At 44.4% G+C, this 17,737-nt stretch overlaps 1 protein-coding gene across 1 annotated transcript in view; it reads left to right on the forward strand.

Moving 5' to 3' along the window:
* LOC138664024 (gastrula zinc finger protein XlCGF57.1-like) overlaps positions 1 to 17,737 on the forward strand; it is a 72,605-nt gene that overhangs the window by 16,742 nt on the left and 38,126 nt on the right. Inside the window, exons 2-3 of the mRNA XM_069750430.1 lie at positions 17,255 to 17,398; positions 17,528 to 17,707. Of these exons, the coding sequence (XP_069606531.1) occupies positions 17,327 to 17,398; positions 17,528 to 17,707 (252 nt within the window). The 5' untranslated portion in view covers positions 17,255 to 17,326. The remainder of the gene's footprint in view (positions 1 to 17,254; positions 17,399 to 17,527; positions 17,708 to 17,737) is intronic.

Genomic DNA, 17,737 nt, shown 5'->3' on the forward strand with positions numbered 1-17,737 from the left:
GCGCGAGACGTCTAGAATCATCGTAGGCACGTTCCCCGGCTACAGCTAGTTGTGTGTTGAGGTTCAGGATCGCGGTCAGCTCAGTTTCCATCACCCTAGAGCTTGTTTTGTTTTTTGTGCTTGTCCTTTTGTGATCCCCTGCCATTGGGATCATGACAGAGATGTACCTAAAAGACCGGAGGTCAATACCTCAGTGCAAGCAATACAGTGCTAAAAAAACCACTCACATTACACATAAAGAAGCCATACCAATTTGTACGGCAAAGAACACCCACCAGGACAAAACCCAGGAGGTCTCTCACTCTATATCACTAATTCATAGTACCCGCTGTATCAGCAAAGTATAAAATGCTTATATGTCTTCTAAATTACATGGGCGCACTGCCCGGTACATATTACCTGTGTTCCTGTCGTCCTGCCTCGTGGCACGCTAAACCTTGATTACCCTGACGCACGTTTCGCATCTGCTTCCCCCTGTATTGCTTGCACTGAGGTATTGACCTCCGGTCTTTTAGGTACATCTCGACTATAGGGATTAACCCATTGTACGGCAAGCTGGCAGGTGTGTGCATGAAATTACATAGGGTCTGTATATAGGACTTACACTTAAGGATATGGCCGAATTGGAAGGTCTTATGTCTAATATGGTCTAAAATAATTATTATGCATATTTAGGAGGGTATATATCCTGTGGGTTGGGTCTCTTACCTTGATCAAGTATTCCATCTGATTGTGAGGCACTATTTTAATATTTGTATGTGTTATTTATGTCAATAAAGATCTTGTTTTATATTATACACTTCGTGACTAAGGTTTCTTATCCTGTAGTCAATATGTTTATACTGTCATGTGCATGACAGCTTGGCAAACACCGCTTCTGATCGGCGGTGAAACCATCCCCGCTGTTCAGAGAGCCGTAGTTCCCACGCAGTTAAAAGACATCATGAGCACTCAGCTGTGATCCGAGGTATAGACTTTACCTCCAGTCACTGGTGTCAGCAGATGGGACTGCATCTCCCATCATCTGACACCTGCTGCCACTAATAACGGTGAGAGCAGCAGCAGCTGAAGGGTGTATTCATTAGCAGGCTCCTGCGCTGTGAATAATTTAAAAAAAAATGGCGTGGGTTCCTCTGTATTTTTGACAACCAGCTAGGCAAATGGCACAGCTGGGGGCTGCAACCCTCAGCTGTCAGCTTTATCAAGGCTGGTTATCAAGAATAGAGGAGTTCCCACGAAAAACTCTCATGGTACTAGCGGGGATCTCACCAAGGTTACTGCCGTTCAAACTGCCTGGGAATGCAGCGTCAGTGACCATAGGTAATCTTGATGATGTCACCACCGTTCACTGAGTCTGCACTGACAGCAGCTCATTCACAAGTGGTTCTAAGCCTGGACGGTTGCAACTTGGCATAGTCCAGGTTGAAAACTATTTTTTCCCCAGAAATGGATTATGGCGTAGGACAGAACGACGGATAGATGAGGGATATTGTTCTTTACTTTTGGTTTCTTACAGGAGAACGAGGGCTTCGGTGGAATAGGCGTTTGAGTATAACTGTGTTTGTTATTTTTAAATAAAAAAAGTAAAAGTGTGTTTTGTTTTATTTCTGATAAAAGACTTTATTCTGGCTGTGACTTTATTTACAATACAACTATAGGATTAGTTATGGATATGTGTCTTATATAGACGCCTATCCATTACTAAGCTGTGGGCTTGATGTCACCTGGCAATACAAAGGTGACATCAACCCCACAAATATGAACCCCACTTGCCACCGGTACAGGGCAAGTGGGAAGAGCTGGGCAAAGTGCCAGAATTGGTGCACCTAATAGATATGCCTTTTCTGGACAGCTGTGGGCTGCTATATTTAGGCTGGGGGGCAATATCCAAGGCCCCTTACCAGCCTGAGAAAACCATCCCCCAGCTGTCTGCTTTTTCAAGGCTGGTTGTCAAAAATGTGGGGCACCCCATGGTATTTTTAATTATTTTTATAATTAAAAAATACGGCGTGGGGGGCCCCTATATTCTTGATAACCAGCCTTGTTAACTTCACCTGTACGCCCTAACACCTGGAGACATAGTGGCGCATAGAGCCCGGGCCATGATAGAAACCCTGTAAAGTGTCTTGAGCCACCTTGTCATACGGGTTAGTGTCCTACCCTTTAACAGTGAGGACCTTGACAGAAGCCACAGGCAACAAGGGACTACACCACAGCGCTGGTAGGAAGGCTTCTAACTCCACCTGGTAAAGGGGACTCTGAACTCACTTCCAAGCTGGCCGAACCATGACTGTACCTGTGATCTGGTGCCCTGAACTGTGGCTGCCTGAAGTCTTCAGTAAACCAGGTAAAAAGACTACAAATCTATGTCCTCCATTTCTTTCTACACTATTCACCATTCCCATCTAGACACCGGGAGCCCTGTGGACCCAGCTTCACCTGTGGGAAGCTATACCATCCCTGCTGCCACAAGATCACCCCAGAGGACCCCTTTAAGCAGCGTCGGTCCCCTCTGACCGAATACCACAGGTGGCATCACGCACATAAACTTTATTCACTAACTCCTTTAAAGACTATCCCTTTTACTTGGGCGCCCAGGGCCACGGACCGGGTTGCAGCCACCGTGACATCCCCTTTTATAATGACCGGAACCGGTACCATTTACCGCACTGCCCTGGCGGGCGTTACATATGTATTGCAACAACTGAAAAAATCTGAAAAAAAGGCACATTGGACATCATGTCATACAAAACCCGAAAAAGGGCCAAACAAAATTGATGACACCTTTCCAAAAGTATGTAAACAACTTTGTTTCAAGTATGTGATGCTCATTCAAACTCGTCTGTAGCAAGTAACAGGTGTAGGCAATATGAAAATCATACCCGGAAACCAGATATAAAAGCGAGAAGTTAACTCAGTCTTTGCATTGTGTGTGTGTGTGTGTGCCACACTAAGCATGAAGAAGAAAACTGTCTGAGGACTTGAGAACCCAAATTGTTGAACAATATCTAAAATCTCAAGGTTACAAGTCCATCCCCAGAGATCTTGATGTTCCTTTGCCTACAGTCAGAACATAATCAAGATGTTTATTACCCATGGTACTGTAGCTAATCTCCCTGGGCATGGACAAGTAACTCAACAAATACGCTGGCAACATTTTCAATAATCCAAAAGAATTTTTAGTCAGGATTAAGTTAGTCATTGCAATGCGCCAGATAATGGACCAAATTTATAGGCCGATCGTCAATACCATACATAGCATAGCAAACAAGAAAAAAAGGGCGATCAACAGGCCAAATTTATGTAAAACTGTGGAAAAACTTTATTAGAATTCAATACAAAAGACAGGTAGGATAGTGGATGCACCCACAGTGCATATGTACAATTTATAAGCATGGGATGTGGTGATACTGGCAAGATAATCAAAATATTATAGTTTGTATTGTCTAGATTACCAGACCATGATTAAATATCTACTATATAATTGTCAAAGGGTCACTTCCGTCTGTCCTTCTGTCTGTCTTTCTGTCTGTCTGTCTGTCACGGTTATTCATTTGCTGATTGGTCTCGCCAGCTGCCTGTCATGGCTGCCGCGACCAATCAACGACAGGCACAGTCCGGAAGAAAATGGCCGCTCCTTACTCCCCGCAGTCAGTGCTTGTCGCCCGCATACTCCCCTCCGGTCACCGCTAACACAGGGTTAATGCCGGCGGTAATGGACCGCATTATGCCGCGGGTAACGCACTCCGTTACTCCGCTATTAACCCTGTGTGTCCCCAACTTTTTACTATTGACGCTGCCTATGCGGCATCAATAGTAAAAAATGTAATATTAAAAATAATAATAAAAAAAAAACAAACTGCTATACTCACCCTCCGTAGTCGCTCGTGCTGGCCGCCATCTTCCGTTGCAGGTTCCGGTGGCAAAGATGGTATGGGAGAAGGACCTGCCTTGACATCACGGTCATGTGACCGCGACGTCATCACAGGTCCTGCGCTCATACCATCCCTGGGACTGGAAGCTGCCGTGGACTACAAGGGGCCCTCGGAAAGGTGAGTATATGTTTTATTTTTTATTTTTTAAACTGTGACAAACCTGGCTGGGCAATATACTACGTAGCTGGGCAGTATACTACGTGACTTGCCAATATACTACGTGGCTCTGTGCTGTATACTACTTCGCTGTGCAATATACTACGTGGCTCTATGCTGTATACTACGTCACTGGGCAATATACTACCTAACTGGGCAATATACTACGTGACTGGCCAATATACTACGTGGCTCTGTGCTGTATACTACTTCGCTGTGCAATATACTATGTGGCTCTGTGCTGTATACTACGTTACTGGGCAATATACTACGTAACTGGGCAATATACTATGTGACTGGCCAATATACTCTGTGGCTCTATGCTGTATACTACGTCACTGGGCAATATACTACGTCACTGGGCAATATACTACGTGGTTGAGCAATATACTACGTGGCTGGGCAATATACTACGTGACTGCAATATACTACGTGGCTGGGCAATATACTACGTGGTTGGGCAATATACTACGTCATTGGGCAATATACTACGTGGCTGGGCAATATACTACGTGACTGTGCAATATACTACGTGGCTGGGCAATATACTACGTGGGCTGTGCAATATACTACGTGGACATGCCTATTCTAGAATACCCGATGCGTTAGAATCGGGGCACCATCTAGTACAATATAAATATATTACCCCCAAAAAGGTATATAAAGACCCTTAATCATTGGTGAATCACACAGATACATGATGGACAAGGTTTAGCACATAATAATTGATTGTAGACACAGTATATTTAGGACAACGGCATCAGGGAAAGCATTTATAAACAGTAAATGAGTCCCAAGTTAGCATACCTATATCAATGGCCTGTGGACCACCGGAAAAGTAGAGAGGAAACGCCAGTAATACCCACGTCACCCCGATGCGTGTTTCGGCAAAGCCTTTGTCAGGGGGCATGAGTGAAGTCAAAAGTGCGCTGATTAAAAAGGGGGACAGAACCAATCAATGTCAACCTGGAAGTAGTGCTCCGTTGTCAGGACAACGTACCGCGCCGTCAGACATCACCTCATCGACCCGGGCCGCCCCGGGAGAATCTCCACACAGCGCTAACACCAGGGACGAGGGAGTCAGCAGAGCTGCGGACAGAATGAAAATAATTACAAAAGAGCCTTAATTTTCTGCGTCGCTATCGACGCATGCGCAGCCAGAGCCCGAACCATGTCGGCCGGCGTTGGCGTCAAAGGGAGGCGGAGCCGGGACACAACCATGTGACACTTCATCACGTATCCCAGGAGACGCCGAAAGCCAACAGACACGGGAGGACATGGCACGCATGCGTACACGGCCGCAGATCGCCGCAAACCAAAACCTAGTTAAGAAAAGTAATGACTAAAAATAAATTTAATACAGTATAGAACTACTGGATAACAAGTTGGGTAGGTAATCAATATCAAATGGACAAATCACATAATCAACCAAGTACAATGGATATAAATATTATAGATATTGGTATACCAATGTTGGTTTGTGGCGATCTGCGGCCGTGTACGCATGCGTGTCATGTCCTCTCGTGTCTATCAGCTTTCGGCATCTCATGGGAGCATCCAGATGTTACAGCATAGTGGATGGGATTTTATGAAATCCCAAATCCACTATGCGTACAAAGATGCAGGTTTCAAACCTGCATATACGCACATGCAACACGTCTTTATAGACCGCAGCATGTCTATTTATCTTGCGGAGACGCACAGTCTCCGCAAGATAAATAGCACCGTTCTCTCCTCTGCTTTCTGGAACTCCAGAAATGTATTGAAAGTAAAAGACAAGTGTCTATGGAGTATCTTATGGGGCCATAATTAATGTTTCTGAAGCACTGAATGGGGCAAATATCTTTATGGAGCATCTTATGGGGCCATAATTAATGTTTATGCAGCATTGTATGGGGCAAATGTGTCTATGGAGCATCTTATGGGGCCATAATCAACGTTTGTGCAGCACTATATGGGGCATATGTGTCTATGGAGCATCTTATGGGGCCATTATTAACCTTTATGCAGGATTATATGGGGCATATTTTAATATGGAGCATCTTATGGGGCCCATCATAAACTTTATGGAGCATTATATGGGGCTCTTGATTCTATATCAATATTCAAAAACACTTAACCTACTGATGTCTCAGTTAATTTTACTTTTATTGGTATCCATTTTTACTTTTGACATTTACTGGTAGCTGCTGCATTTGCCACCCTAGGCTTATACTTGAGTCATTAAGTTTTCCCTGTTTTTTGAGGTAAAGTTAGAGGGGTCAGCTTATACTCGTGTTTGCTTATACTCGAGTATATACAGTAGATACAGATGCAGTACGCAGTCCCAAGAGCTCAATTCTTCAGGTACCTACAATTTAGGTGAGCAATCCAATCCCACATAGGTACAGGCACGCAGATATCTTCTCTCCTGCTGATTGGCATACTTAAATCACAGGGACCACAATGTCTTATCTCCACTCTATACACCTATCTATTGTCAGCAAACATGGACTCTACTCCTTTGGCGGTTAAAGGAAAATGGCAACTCTTGATTCCTGACATTCAGGAGGAGTGCTGGTAGAAGATGGTGGAGTCCTCAATCAAGGTTTCTCCATCAGCTAACAACAAAATGACCCAATTATATATAATCCATCAAGCATATCTTACACCCACTAAATTAGCAAAAATGGGTCGTTTTCAGACCTCCGAATGCCCGAGGTGTCATGAATTGGAGGCTGACTTCATACACATGATGTGGAGGTGTCCAGTAATAAATACATTCTGGCAGGAGGTTACCACCTTCTTGTCATCCTTAATACCAATACCAATTGCCCTGGATTCCTTGGTGTGCCAGTTTGGGGTTGTGGAAGAAGATAATTGGGACCATTATATTAAAATATTTCTCTGAGAGACGCTATTTTAGGCCAGGAAATTAATTGCTTTAAGATGGATGGGTAGTTTACACCCAACACTGAGATCCTGGGTAGAACTTGTCATTTCAATGATTCCATATGAAAACATCAAAATAGAGGGTGCCCTGGGTAATTCTATAAAATATGGGACTTCTGGAACTCAACATCCGTCACGATCTAACAAGTGCCTAAGAATATTGATGTGGAGGGGATGTGCCCAAACCACATTTACAGGTGCGTCGGTTTTTCCAGCAGAAATGTTAATTTTTAGTTATTGTTATGTAAATAGTTATTGGGTATCGAACTACAAGTTTCGAGGTCGACGTTATATGCGATCCAGTAAATGTATATGAAGATAATAAGTTAGAAAAAGTTGTTAGATGTATGTGAAATATATAACCACAGTGCTACATTGCTGGACGGGTAATGACCAGACATGGGAATGAACACTACTAATTCATACATTGTTGCTTTTAATTTTGTAAACTAGTGTAATAAGTGTACTCCGGTTTATGGACATAGAAATGTGTTTGTTCTTATATATATTTTTAATAAATGAAGTTAAAAAAAATAGCACCGTTTTATGTATAGGATGCGGTGATTCCGCATGTGTTCTTTGAACGCATGCGGAATCAGCATGCGTACAAAAGCCGGGAGCGCTTTGGATGGGGCGGGTGTCCACTGCTTCCAAAGCGCTCGGAATACGCCACGTGGAAACATACCCTCAATTATATTTTGGGTTCCTTTTATAGAGACCTGTATAAAAATACTGGGAAAGCCACTTCTTCTACAGATACACTCTTAAATAAGGTCAAATTGCCCTCTTCACAAAGGACCAAATCTTATTCCTAATAAACCTATCTCTTTGGAAGAGGTCACAATACAATTAAGAAACTGAAACTAAATAAAGTCCCTGGCCCCGGTGGCTACACAAACAAATTCTATAAACATTTAACTGCCGAAATTTCCCCATTAATCGATTTTTTTAATAAAATATCTGTGGGATCCAATTTTCCCTTCCACAAATATGGCCTACATTAGATTATTATTGAAACCAGAGAAAGACCTTTTATCTCCCAACTCGTATAGGCCAATCTCTCTCATTAACTCTGACATTAAAATCATATCCAAAATAATGGCCGATAGACTGGCTTCCCTTTTACCTCACCTCATATCCCCAGTACAGGCAGGTTTTGTAAAGGGTCGCTGAGCCACATTGAACATCAGAAAAGTACTTTTGGTACTGGATAAGGTCCGTTCCTCATCTGACCTAAAAGATTCCCCAGCGATCATCTCATTAGATGCGGAAAAGGACTTTGATAACATTAAGTGGCATTGGTTATTTAAAGTCTTAACAAAAATTTGTTTAACAGGCCTGTTATGACCTGGTGGTTAGGACAAGAATGGACCTGATGGTCAAGAGCACCCGGAAAGACTTGATAGCTACAAAAATACAGGACAAGCTCTGGGAAGTGGAAACTCTGCTGACCGCAATCCCTAATCCTATCACACACACTAGAAATAGCCGTGGATTGCTCCTAACGCTCCCTATGCAACTCGACACAGCCTAAGAAACTAGCTAGCCCTAAAGATAGGAAAATAAAGCCTACCTTGCCTCAGAGAAATTCCCCAAAGGAAAAGGCAGCCCCCACATATATTGACTGTGAGTAAGATGAAATCACAAACACAGAGATGAAATAGATATAGCAAAGTGAGGCCCGACTTACTGAACAGACAGAGGATAGGAAAGGCAACTTTGCGGTCAGCACAAAAACCTACAAAAGGCCACGCAGAGAGTGCAGGGAAAAAAAAACCTTCCGCACCGACTCACGGTGCGGAGGCGCCCCTCTGCGTCCCAGAGCTTCCAGCAAGCAAGGCAATATTCACAATAGCAAGCTGGACAGAAAAAATAGCAAACAAGAAAATAGCAAAGAGGAACTTAGCTTCTGCTGGAAATAACAGGTAACCAGAACGATCCAGGAGTGAACTAGACCAATAGTACAACATTGACAGCTGGCATGGGGCAAAGATCCAAGTGGAGTTAAATAGAGCAGCCCACTAACGACTTAGCCTCGTCACCTGTGGAAGGAAACTCAGAAACACCCACAGCCACCAGAGGAAGTCCATGGACAGAACCAGCCGAAGTACCATTCATGACCACAGGAGGGAGCCCGACAACAGAATTCACAACAGTACCCCCCCCCCCCCTTGAGGAGGGGTCACCGAACCCTCACCAGAGCCCCCAGGCCGACCAGGATGAGCCAAATGAAAGGCACGAACCAGATCGGCAGCATGAACATCAGAGGCAAAAACCCAGGAATTATCTTCCTGACCATAACCCTTCCACTTGACCAGGTACTGGAGTTTCCGTCTCAAAATGGGAGAATCCAAAATGTTCTCCACCACATACTCCAACTCCCCCTCAACCAACACCGGGGCAGGAGGATCAACGGATGGAACCACAGGCGCCACGTATCTCCGCAATAACGACCTATGGAACACATTATGGATGGCAAAAGAAGCTGGAAGGGCCAAACGAAATGACACAGGATTGATAACCTCAGAAATCTTATACGGACCAATGAAACGAGGCTTAAACTTAGGAGAGGAAACCTTCATAGGAACATAACAAGACAACCAAACCAAATCCCCAACACGAAGTCGGGGACCCACACAGCGCCGGCGGTTAGCGAAACGTTGAGCCTTCTCCTGGGACAATGTCAAATTGTCCACCACATGAGTCCAAATCTGCTGCAACCTATCCACCACAGTATCTACACCAGGACAGTCCGAAGACTCAACCTGCCCTGAAGAGAAACGAGGATGGAAACCAGAATTGCAGAAAAACGGCGAAACCAAAGTAGCCGAGCTGGCCCGATTATTAAGGGCGAACTCAGCCAACGGCAAAAAGGACACCCAATCATCCTGATCAGCAGAAACAAAGCATCTCAGATATGTTTCCAAAGTCTGATTAGTTCGTTCGGTTTGGCCATTTGTCTGAGGATGGAAAGCCGAGGAAAAAGACAAATCAATGCCCATCCTAGCACAAAAGGCCCGCCAAAACCTCGAAACAAACTTGGAACCTCTGTCCGAGACGATGTTCTCCGGAATACCATGTAAACGAACCACATGCTGGAAAAATAATGGCACCAAATCAGAGGAGGAAGGCAATTTAGACAAGGGTACCAAATGGACCATCTTAGAAAAGCGATCACAAACCACCCAAATGACATCTTTTGAGAGACGGGGAGATCCGAAATAAAATCCATAGAAATATGCGTCCAGGGCCTCTTCGGGACCGGCAAGGGCAAAAGCAACCCACTGGCACGAAAACAGCAGGGCTTAGCCCGAGCACAAGTCCCACAGGACTGCACAAAAGAACGCACATCCCGTGACAAAGACGGCCACCAAAAGGATCTAGCCACCAAATCTCTGGTACCAAAGATTCCAGGATGCCCAGCCAACACTGAACAATGAATCTCAGAGATAACTCTACTAGTCCATCTATCAGGGACAAACAGATTCTCCGCTGGGCAACGGTCAGGTCTATCAGCCTGAAATTTTTGCAGCACCCGCCGCAAATCAGGGGAGATGGCAGACAAAATTACCCCCTCTTTGAGAATACCCGCCGGCTCAGGAACACCCGGATAGTCAGGCACAAAACTCCTTGACAGGGCATCAGCCTTCACATTCTTAGAGCCCGGAAGGTACGAAACCACAAAATCAAAACGGGAGAAAAATAACGACCATCGAGCCTGTCTCGGATTCAACCGTTTGGCAGACTCAAGATAAGTCAAATTCTTGTGATCTGTCAAGACCACCACGCGATGCTTGGCTCCTTCAAGCCAATGACGCCACTGCTCGAATGCCCACTTCATGGCCAACAACTCTCGATTACCAACATCATAATTGCGCTCAGCAGGCAAAAACTTTCTAGAAAAGAAAGCACATGGCTTCATCACCGAGCCATCAGAACTTCTTTGCGACAAAACAGCCCCTGCTCCAATCTCAGAAGCATCAACCTCAACCTGAAACGGGAGCGAAACATCTGGCTGGCACAACACAGGGGCAGAAGAAAAACAACGCTTCAACTCCTGAAAAGCCTCTACAGCTGCAGAAGACCAATTGACCACATCAGCACCCTTCTTGGTCAAATCAGTCAACGGTTTAGCAACACTAGAAAAATTAGCGATGAAGCGACGATAAACATTAGCTAAGCCCAGGAACTTTTGCAGGCTCTTCACAGATGTCGGCTGAGTCCAATCGTAAATGGCCTGGACTTTAACAGGGTCCATCTCGATAGTAGAAGGGGAAAAAATGAACCCCAAAAATGAAACCTTCTGAACTCCAAAGAGACACTTTGACCCCTTCACAAACAAGGAATTCGCACGAAGGACCTGGAACACCATTCTGACCTGCTTCACATGAGACTTCCAATCATCCGAAAAGACCAAAATATCATCCGAATACACAATCAGGAATTTATCCAGGTACTCTCGGAAGATGTCATGCATAAAGGACTGAAATACTGATGGAGCATTGGAAAGCCCGAATGGCATAACCAGGTACTCAAAATGGCCCTCGGGCGTATTAAATTCTGTTTTCCATTCATCGCCCTGTTTAATACGCACAAGATTATACGCCCCTCGAAGATCTATCTTGGTAAACCAACTAGCCCCTTTAATACGAGCAAACAAATCAGACAGCAACGGCAAAGGATACTGAAATTTGACTGTAATTTTATTAAGAAGGCGGTAATCAATACAAGGTCTCAAAGAACCATCCTTCTTGGCCACAAAAAAGAACCCTGCTCCTAACGGTGATGACGACGGGCGAATATGGCCTTTCTCCAAGGATTCCTTTATATAACTCCGCATAGCGGCGTGTTCTGGCACAGATAAATTGAACAATCGGCCCTTAGGAAACTTACTACCAGGAATCAAATTAATAGCACAATCGCAATCCCTATGAGGAGGTAGGGCACTGGCTTTGGGCTCATCAAATACATCCCGATAATCCGACAAAAACTCTGGAACTTCAGAAGGAGTGGAAGACGAAATTGACAAAAATGGAACATCGCCATGTACCCCCTGACAACCCCAGCTGGGCACAGACATAGATTTCCAGTCCAATACTGGATTATGAACCTGTAGCCATGGCAACCCCAAAACGACCACATCATGCAGATTATGCAACACCAAAAAGCGGATATCCTCCTGATGTGCAGGAGCCATGCACATGGTCAATTGGGTCCAGTACTGAGGCTTCTTCTTGGCCAAAGGCGTAGCATCAATTCCTCTCAATGGAATAGGATACTGCAAGGGCTCCAAGAAAAAACCACAGCGCCTAGCATACTCCAAGTCCATCATATTCAGGGCAGCGCCTGAATCCACAAATGCCATAACAGAATAGGATGACAAAGAGCAAATCAGAGTAACGGACAATAGAAATTTAGACTGTACCGTACCAATGGTGGCAGACCTAGCGAACCGCTTAGGACAATCGGAGATAGCATGAGTGGAATCACCACAATAAAAACATAGCCCATTCCGACGTCTGTGTTCTTGCCGTTCAGCTCTGGTCCAAGTCCTATCACATTGCATAGGCCCAGACCCATGCTCACATAGTAGCGCCAAATGGTGCACAGCTTTACGCTCACGCAAGCGTCGATCGATCTGAATGGCCAAGGACATAGACTCATTCAGACCAGCAGGCATGGGAAATCCCACCATGACATCCTTAAGGGCTTCAGAGAGACCCTTTCTGAAAATTGCTGCCAGGGCACATTCATTCCACTGAGTGAGTACAGACCACTTCCTAAACTTCTGACAATATATCTCTACCTCATCCTGACCCTGACACAGAGCCAGCAAGATTTTCTCTGCCTGATCCACTGAATTAGGTTCGTCATAAAGCAATCCAAGCGCCAGGAAAAACGCATCAACATCACGCAATGCCGGATCTCATGGCGCAAGGGAAAATGCCCAGTCTTGAGGGTCACCACGTAACAAAGAAATAATGATCTTTACTTGTTGAACAGGGTCACCTGAGGAGCGAGGTTTCAAGGCAAGAAACAATTTACAATTATTTTTGAAATTCAAGAACTTAGATCTATCACCAAAAAACAAATCAGGAATTGGAATCCTAGGCTCTAATATCGGATTCTGACCCACAAAATCTTGAATGTTTTGTACACTTATAGTGAGATTATCCATCAAAGAGGACAGACCTTGAATGTCCATGTTTACACCTGTGTCCTGAACCACCCAGAGGTAAAGGGGAAAAGAGAGACAAAACACACTGCAAAGAAAAAAAAATGGTCTCAGAACTTCTCTTATCCCTCTATTGAGATGCATTAATACTTTTGGCCAGCTGTACTGTTATGACCTGGTGGTTAGGACAAGAATGGACCTGATGGTCAAGAGCACCCAGAAAGACCTGATAGCTACAAAAATACAGGACAAGTTCTGGGAAGTGGAAACTCTGCTGACCGCAATCCCTAATCCTATCACACACACTAGAAATAGCCGTGGATTGCTCCTAACGCTTCCTATGCAACTCGACACAGCCTAAGAAACTAGCTAGCCCTAAAGATAGGAAAATAAAGCCTACCTTGCCTCAGAGAAATTCCCCAAAGGAAAAGGCAGCCCCCACATATATTGACTGTGAGTAAGATGAAATCACAAACACAGAGATGAAATAGATATAGCAAAGTGAGGCCCGACTTACTGAACAGACAGAGGATAGGAAAGGCAACTTTGCGGTCAGCACAAAAACCTACAAAAGGCCACGCAGAGAGTGCAGGGAAAAAAAAACCTTCCGCACCGACTCACGGTGCGGAGGCGCCCCTCTGCGTCCCAGAGCTTCCAGCAAGCAAGGCAATATTCACAATAGCAAGCTGGACAGAAAAAATAGCAAACAAGAAAATAGCAAAGAGGAACTTAGCTTCTGCTGGAAATAACAGGTAACCAGAACGATCCAGGAGTGAACTAGACCAATAGTACAACATTGACAGCTGGCATGGGGCAAAGATCCAAGTGGAGTTAAATAGAGCAGCCCACTAACGACTTAGCCTCGTCACCTGTGGAAGGAAACTCAGAAACACCCACAGCCACCAGAGGAAGTCCATGGACAGAACCAGCCGAAGTACCATTCATGACCACAGGAGGGAGCCCGACAACAGAATTCACAACACAGGCCCCTTCTTTAATTACATACGTAATTTATACTCTTTTTCCAAAGGCTCAGATATACACTCTGGGTTTTTTGTCAACTCCTTTTCTTTCCTCCTCAAAAAAGGAACGAGACAGGGATGTCCATTGTCCCCCCTCCTCTTGAACTTAGCTTTAGAGCCCTTGTTCCACATTTTATCAGATCCAAACACTTTCAGGGATCCAAATTAATAAATCAATTCAGGCAGCTTTTTTTTGCTGATGATATCATTTTCTTTATGTCCAGCCTCACTTATCATTTGCCCATAGTGCTTGAATTACGGTACTCGAAAATTTTGGTTCTTACTCTGGCTTTTAAATTAATGTAAAACGTGCGACATACTTCCACTATCTGAGAGAGAAATAAAACTTTACTCAACTACTTCTTTAGGTGGTATACCATTAGCTCCGTCGTACATCACTTATCTGGAAATTAAAATAGGTCTATTACCAACATCTCTATACACCCTAAATTACCCCCCTCTTATAAAAAAAAATACTAGTCAGCTAAAGGCATAGCAGGATTTACCTTTTATCTCTGACGCTGTAGCGTAGCTACTGGCGGGGCAGAGGGGGCCGTTGCCCCGAGCCCCCATCACATGAAGGGGCCCCCGGGAGTCACTGCCACTTCTGTGATGAGGCAAAACACAACACAGGAGGAGAGCAGCAAAATGCCTGCTCCTCTACCTGATGGAGATTCTGCACGTTGCTAGCACAGTGGCCAGTTGCAGAGTCTCCTTCCTGCAGTGTAAAGTGCAGGCTTTACTGACCTGAAGAGCTTCTGCCAGGTTGCAGTTTTGTGCACGCTTGGATTGGCTTAGGCACGCTGGGTCCTATTGCCCACCTTTCATTTCTATCAGATACTTCCTGTGATCCCTTATGTGGTCTGCAAGTCTGGTGTCTACCACTACATGGTCTCCATATAGTAATATCAGTGTTCGTTTTTATATATAGTTTTATTTTCAATCACAGCACAGTCATCTGGTGATTTTTCCGTATACTCACAATTAGGATGCGCCAGCGTAGCTGTAGTCAGGATTACTTGGTTAGGGGCCCACTCAGATTTTTCGCCCCCCTCCAAAGATGAAACCCTAGCTACGCCTCTGCTCTGATGTCACCATACTTAATAGGGCCTTTGGCCATTTTATCTGGGGGGTAAACGTCCTAGGATTAGTCTGTACAAACTCATGGCGTCTAAAGACGATGGAGGCATCAATTTTCCAAGTATTGGAAACTACAATCTTGCCTGCCTCTCCCACTATATAATAGACTGGCTCCACAAGAGACATACATATTCTAATCACACGCTGGAATCTGACTATGCTTATCCATTTAATTTAGTAGCTCTCTCATTTCCGGTTTGCCTCGTTACCCCCAGAAATTAAAAGATCAGTCATTTTTAGGGATACTATTTCCACTTGGAAGACAGTTAGGAAAAAATTTGACCTATTGTTTAGAGTCTCGAAACACCTCCCTCTATGGCATAATCTTGAATTCCCCCAAGGCAGTGAACATAAATTTTTCTCAAAATGGCAGCAGGCAGGGGATAATAACATCTCGCACCTTCTGCACCCAACTGAGCAGAGATGGCTGACATGCACAGAGTGTCTGGAGAAATATAATCTACCTCTCCATCATTATTTTCAGATGGGACAAATCAAACTCTCCATTATGGTCAACTTAAAAGACGTTACCTTTGAGGTTGCCCAGAACGAGTTGGATGTCGTTCTGTTGTCTCCAATGGGTGCTCCCTCAATATCGAGTTCTGTACCCCCCCCCTCCCCATTGTAGAATTGATATCACAAATGAAGCATTTCATGGAGGTGGAGCATTATGTAATAAAGATTCGCAAACGGGCAAGTTTTTTCTAAAATGGAGGCAATTTATTGGGGAGAAAAAAGGAGTATGGTTGAGCCCTTCACATCTACAGCATGGTATATATTTGAGGATCTCAAGAATAACCTATAATTTATCATTTGATTTATAATTTGATTACAAAATTACAGTTTTTTCATGTTGTTGTTCAATGTTGTTCAATAAAGCTCAATGTCAGCTAGGTCGCGTTCAAATAGTTTAAAGATTTAAATTTTTGTCTCTGTCATGCCAGCTTAATTTGCAAAAGTCGGTTTTATCTGCCCCGTCTGCGCACGGGCGTGTGATCTTCTTCTACAGGCTGGTGTGTAATGTATTTTCTGCAAACTTCAATAAAAATGAGGTTAAAAAAAAAAAAAGATACCTGGCGCTTGACAGACCCTATTTACTATAACTGGGTTTAATTGATTTCTATTACATACTTTAATAAAGGGAATCTGCTGCCCCCTGTGAGAGAAGCATGTTATAAGGGCAGAGATCCAGCTTAGGCTACTTTCACACTAGCGTCGGAATCTCCCCGTCGCAATGCGTCGGGGAGAGATTCCGACGCTAGCGTTTAACGTACTGCACAATGGAGGCAGCGGATGCATTTCTACAGCGCATCCGCTGCCCCATTGTAAGGTGCGGGGAGGTGGGGGCGGTCCGTCAGGAGCAAAAAACGTTACATGTAGCGTTTTTTGCTCCCGACGGTCCGCAAAAGCACGACGCAGCCGTCGCTCGACGGATGCAACATGTGGCAATCCGTCGCAAATGCGTCGTCAATGCAAGTCTATGGGGAAAAAACGCATCCTGCAAGCACTTTTGCAGGATGCGTTTTTTCTGCAAAACGACGCATTGTGACGGATTGCAGAAAACGCTAGTGTGAAAGTAGCCTACAGCAGTGTGTACACTTACTGCGTTGTGTGTTGTATTTTTTTTATAAAATCCCTTTTTTCTTCTGCAGATCTACCAATTCTCTGAATACTGAGCTCTGTATAACCCCGCTCACACCACTGATTAACAGCTTTATTTTTACACTGTACGTAGGCAGAAAGCTGCCAATCAGTGGTGGTGTTGTACAGAGCCCTATGAATAGGGAGGACTACACGGCAGCAGATTTACTAGTCCTCTAATGGTAATCTCCTGCTGATAAAATTGTGATTTATCAAAACTTTATGATTTCACATTTGCTCATCTTCTCATTAAGGTCCCTACAATATTGGATCCTCTCGATGGAGATCTTCTATGTTAGAGAATTTTCCTGATTGACCTGTCAAGGATGGATAGGGACAAGATGGCGGAGAGCATATTACACCTCACCCTAGAGATCCTCTTCCAGCTTATGGGAGAGGTGAGAGATTCTGATGACGTCACATTACATCATTCTTATCTATGGGAATAACAGATGGACAGAACTGGAGAGGTGAGGACTCTGGAAATGTCTGTAGTGAGATTTATTAATGTGTCTCTCCATAACCAGGATTACACAGTAGTGAAGAAGACCTCTAGTGAGTTCTGTGAGGACCCTGTGACTGAGGGATGGGGAAGACCTCTAAGCCCTATCAAGGGGCCTCCACCTCAGTCCCTGATACATGAAGACATCAATGACCAGAAGATCCTAGAACTCGCCTACAAGATGATTGAGCTGCTGACTGGAGAGGTGACATTGCTGGGAATGCTGGGACATTAT

The sequence above is a fragment of the Ranitomeya imitator genome, chromosome 2 (assembly GCF_032444005.1).
Source record: "Ranitomeya imitator isolate aRanImi1 chromosome 2, aRanImi1.pri, whole genome shotgun sequence".
Classification (NCBI taxonomy): domain Eukaryota; kingdom Metazoa; phylum Chordata; class Amphibia; order Anura; family Dendrobatidae; genus Ranitomeya; species Ranitomeya imitator.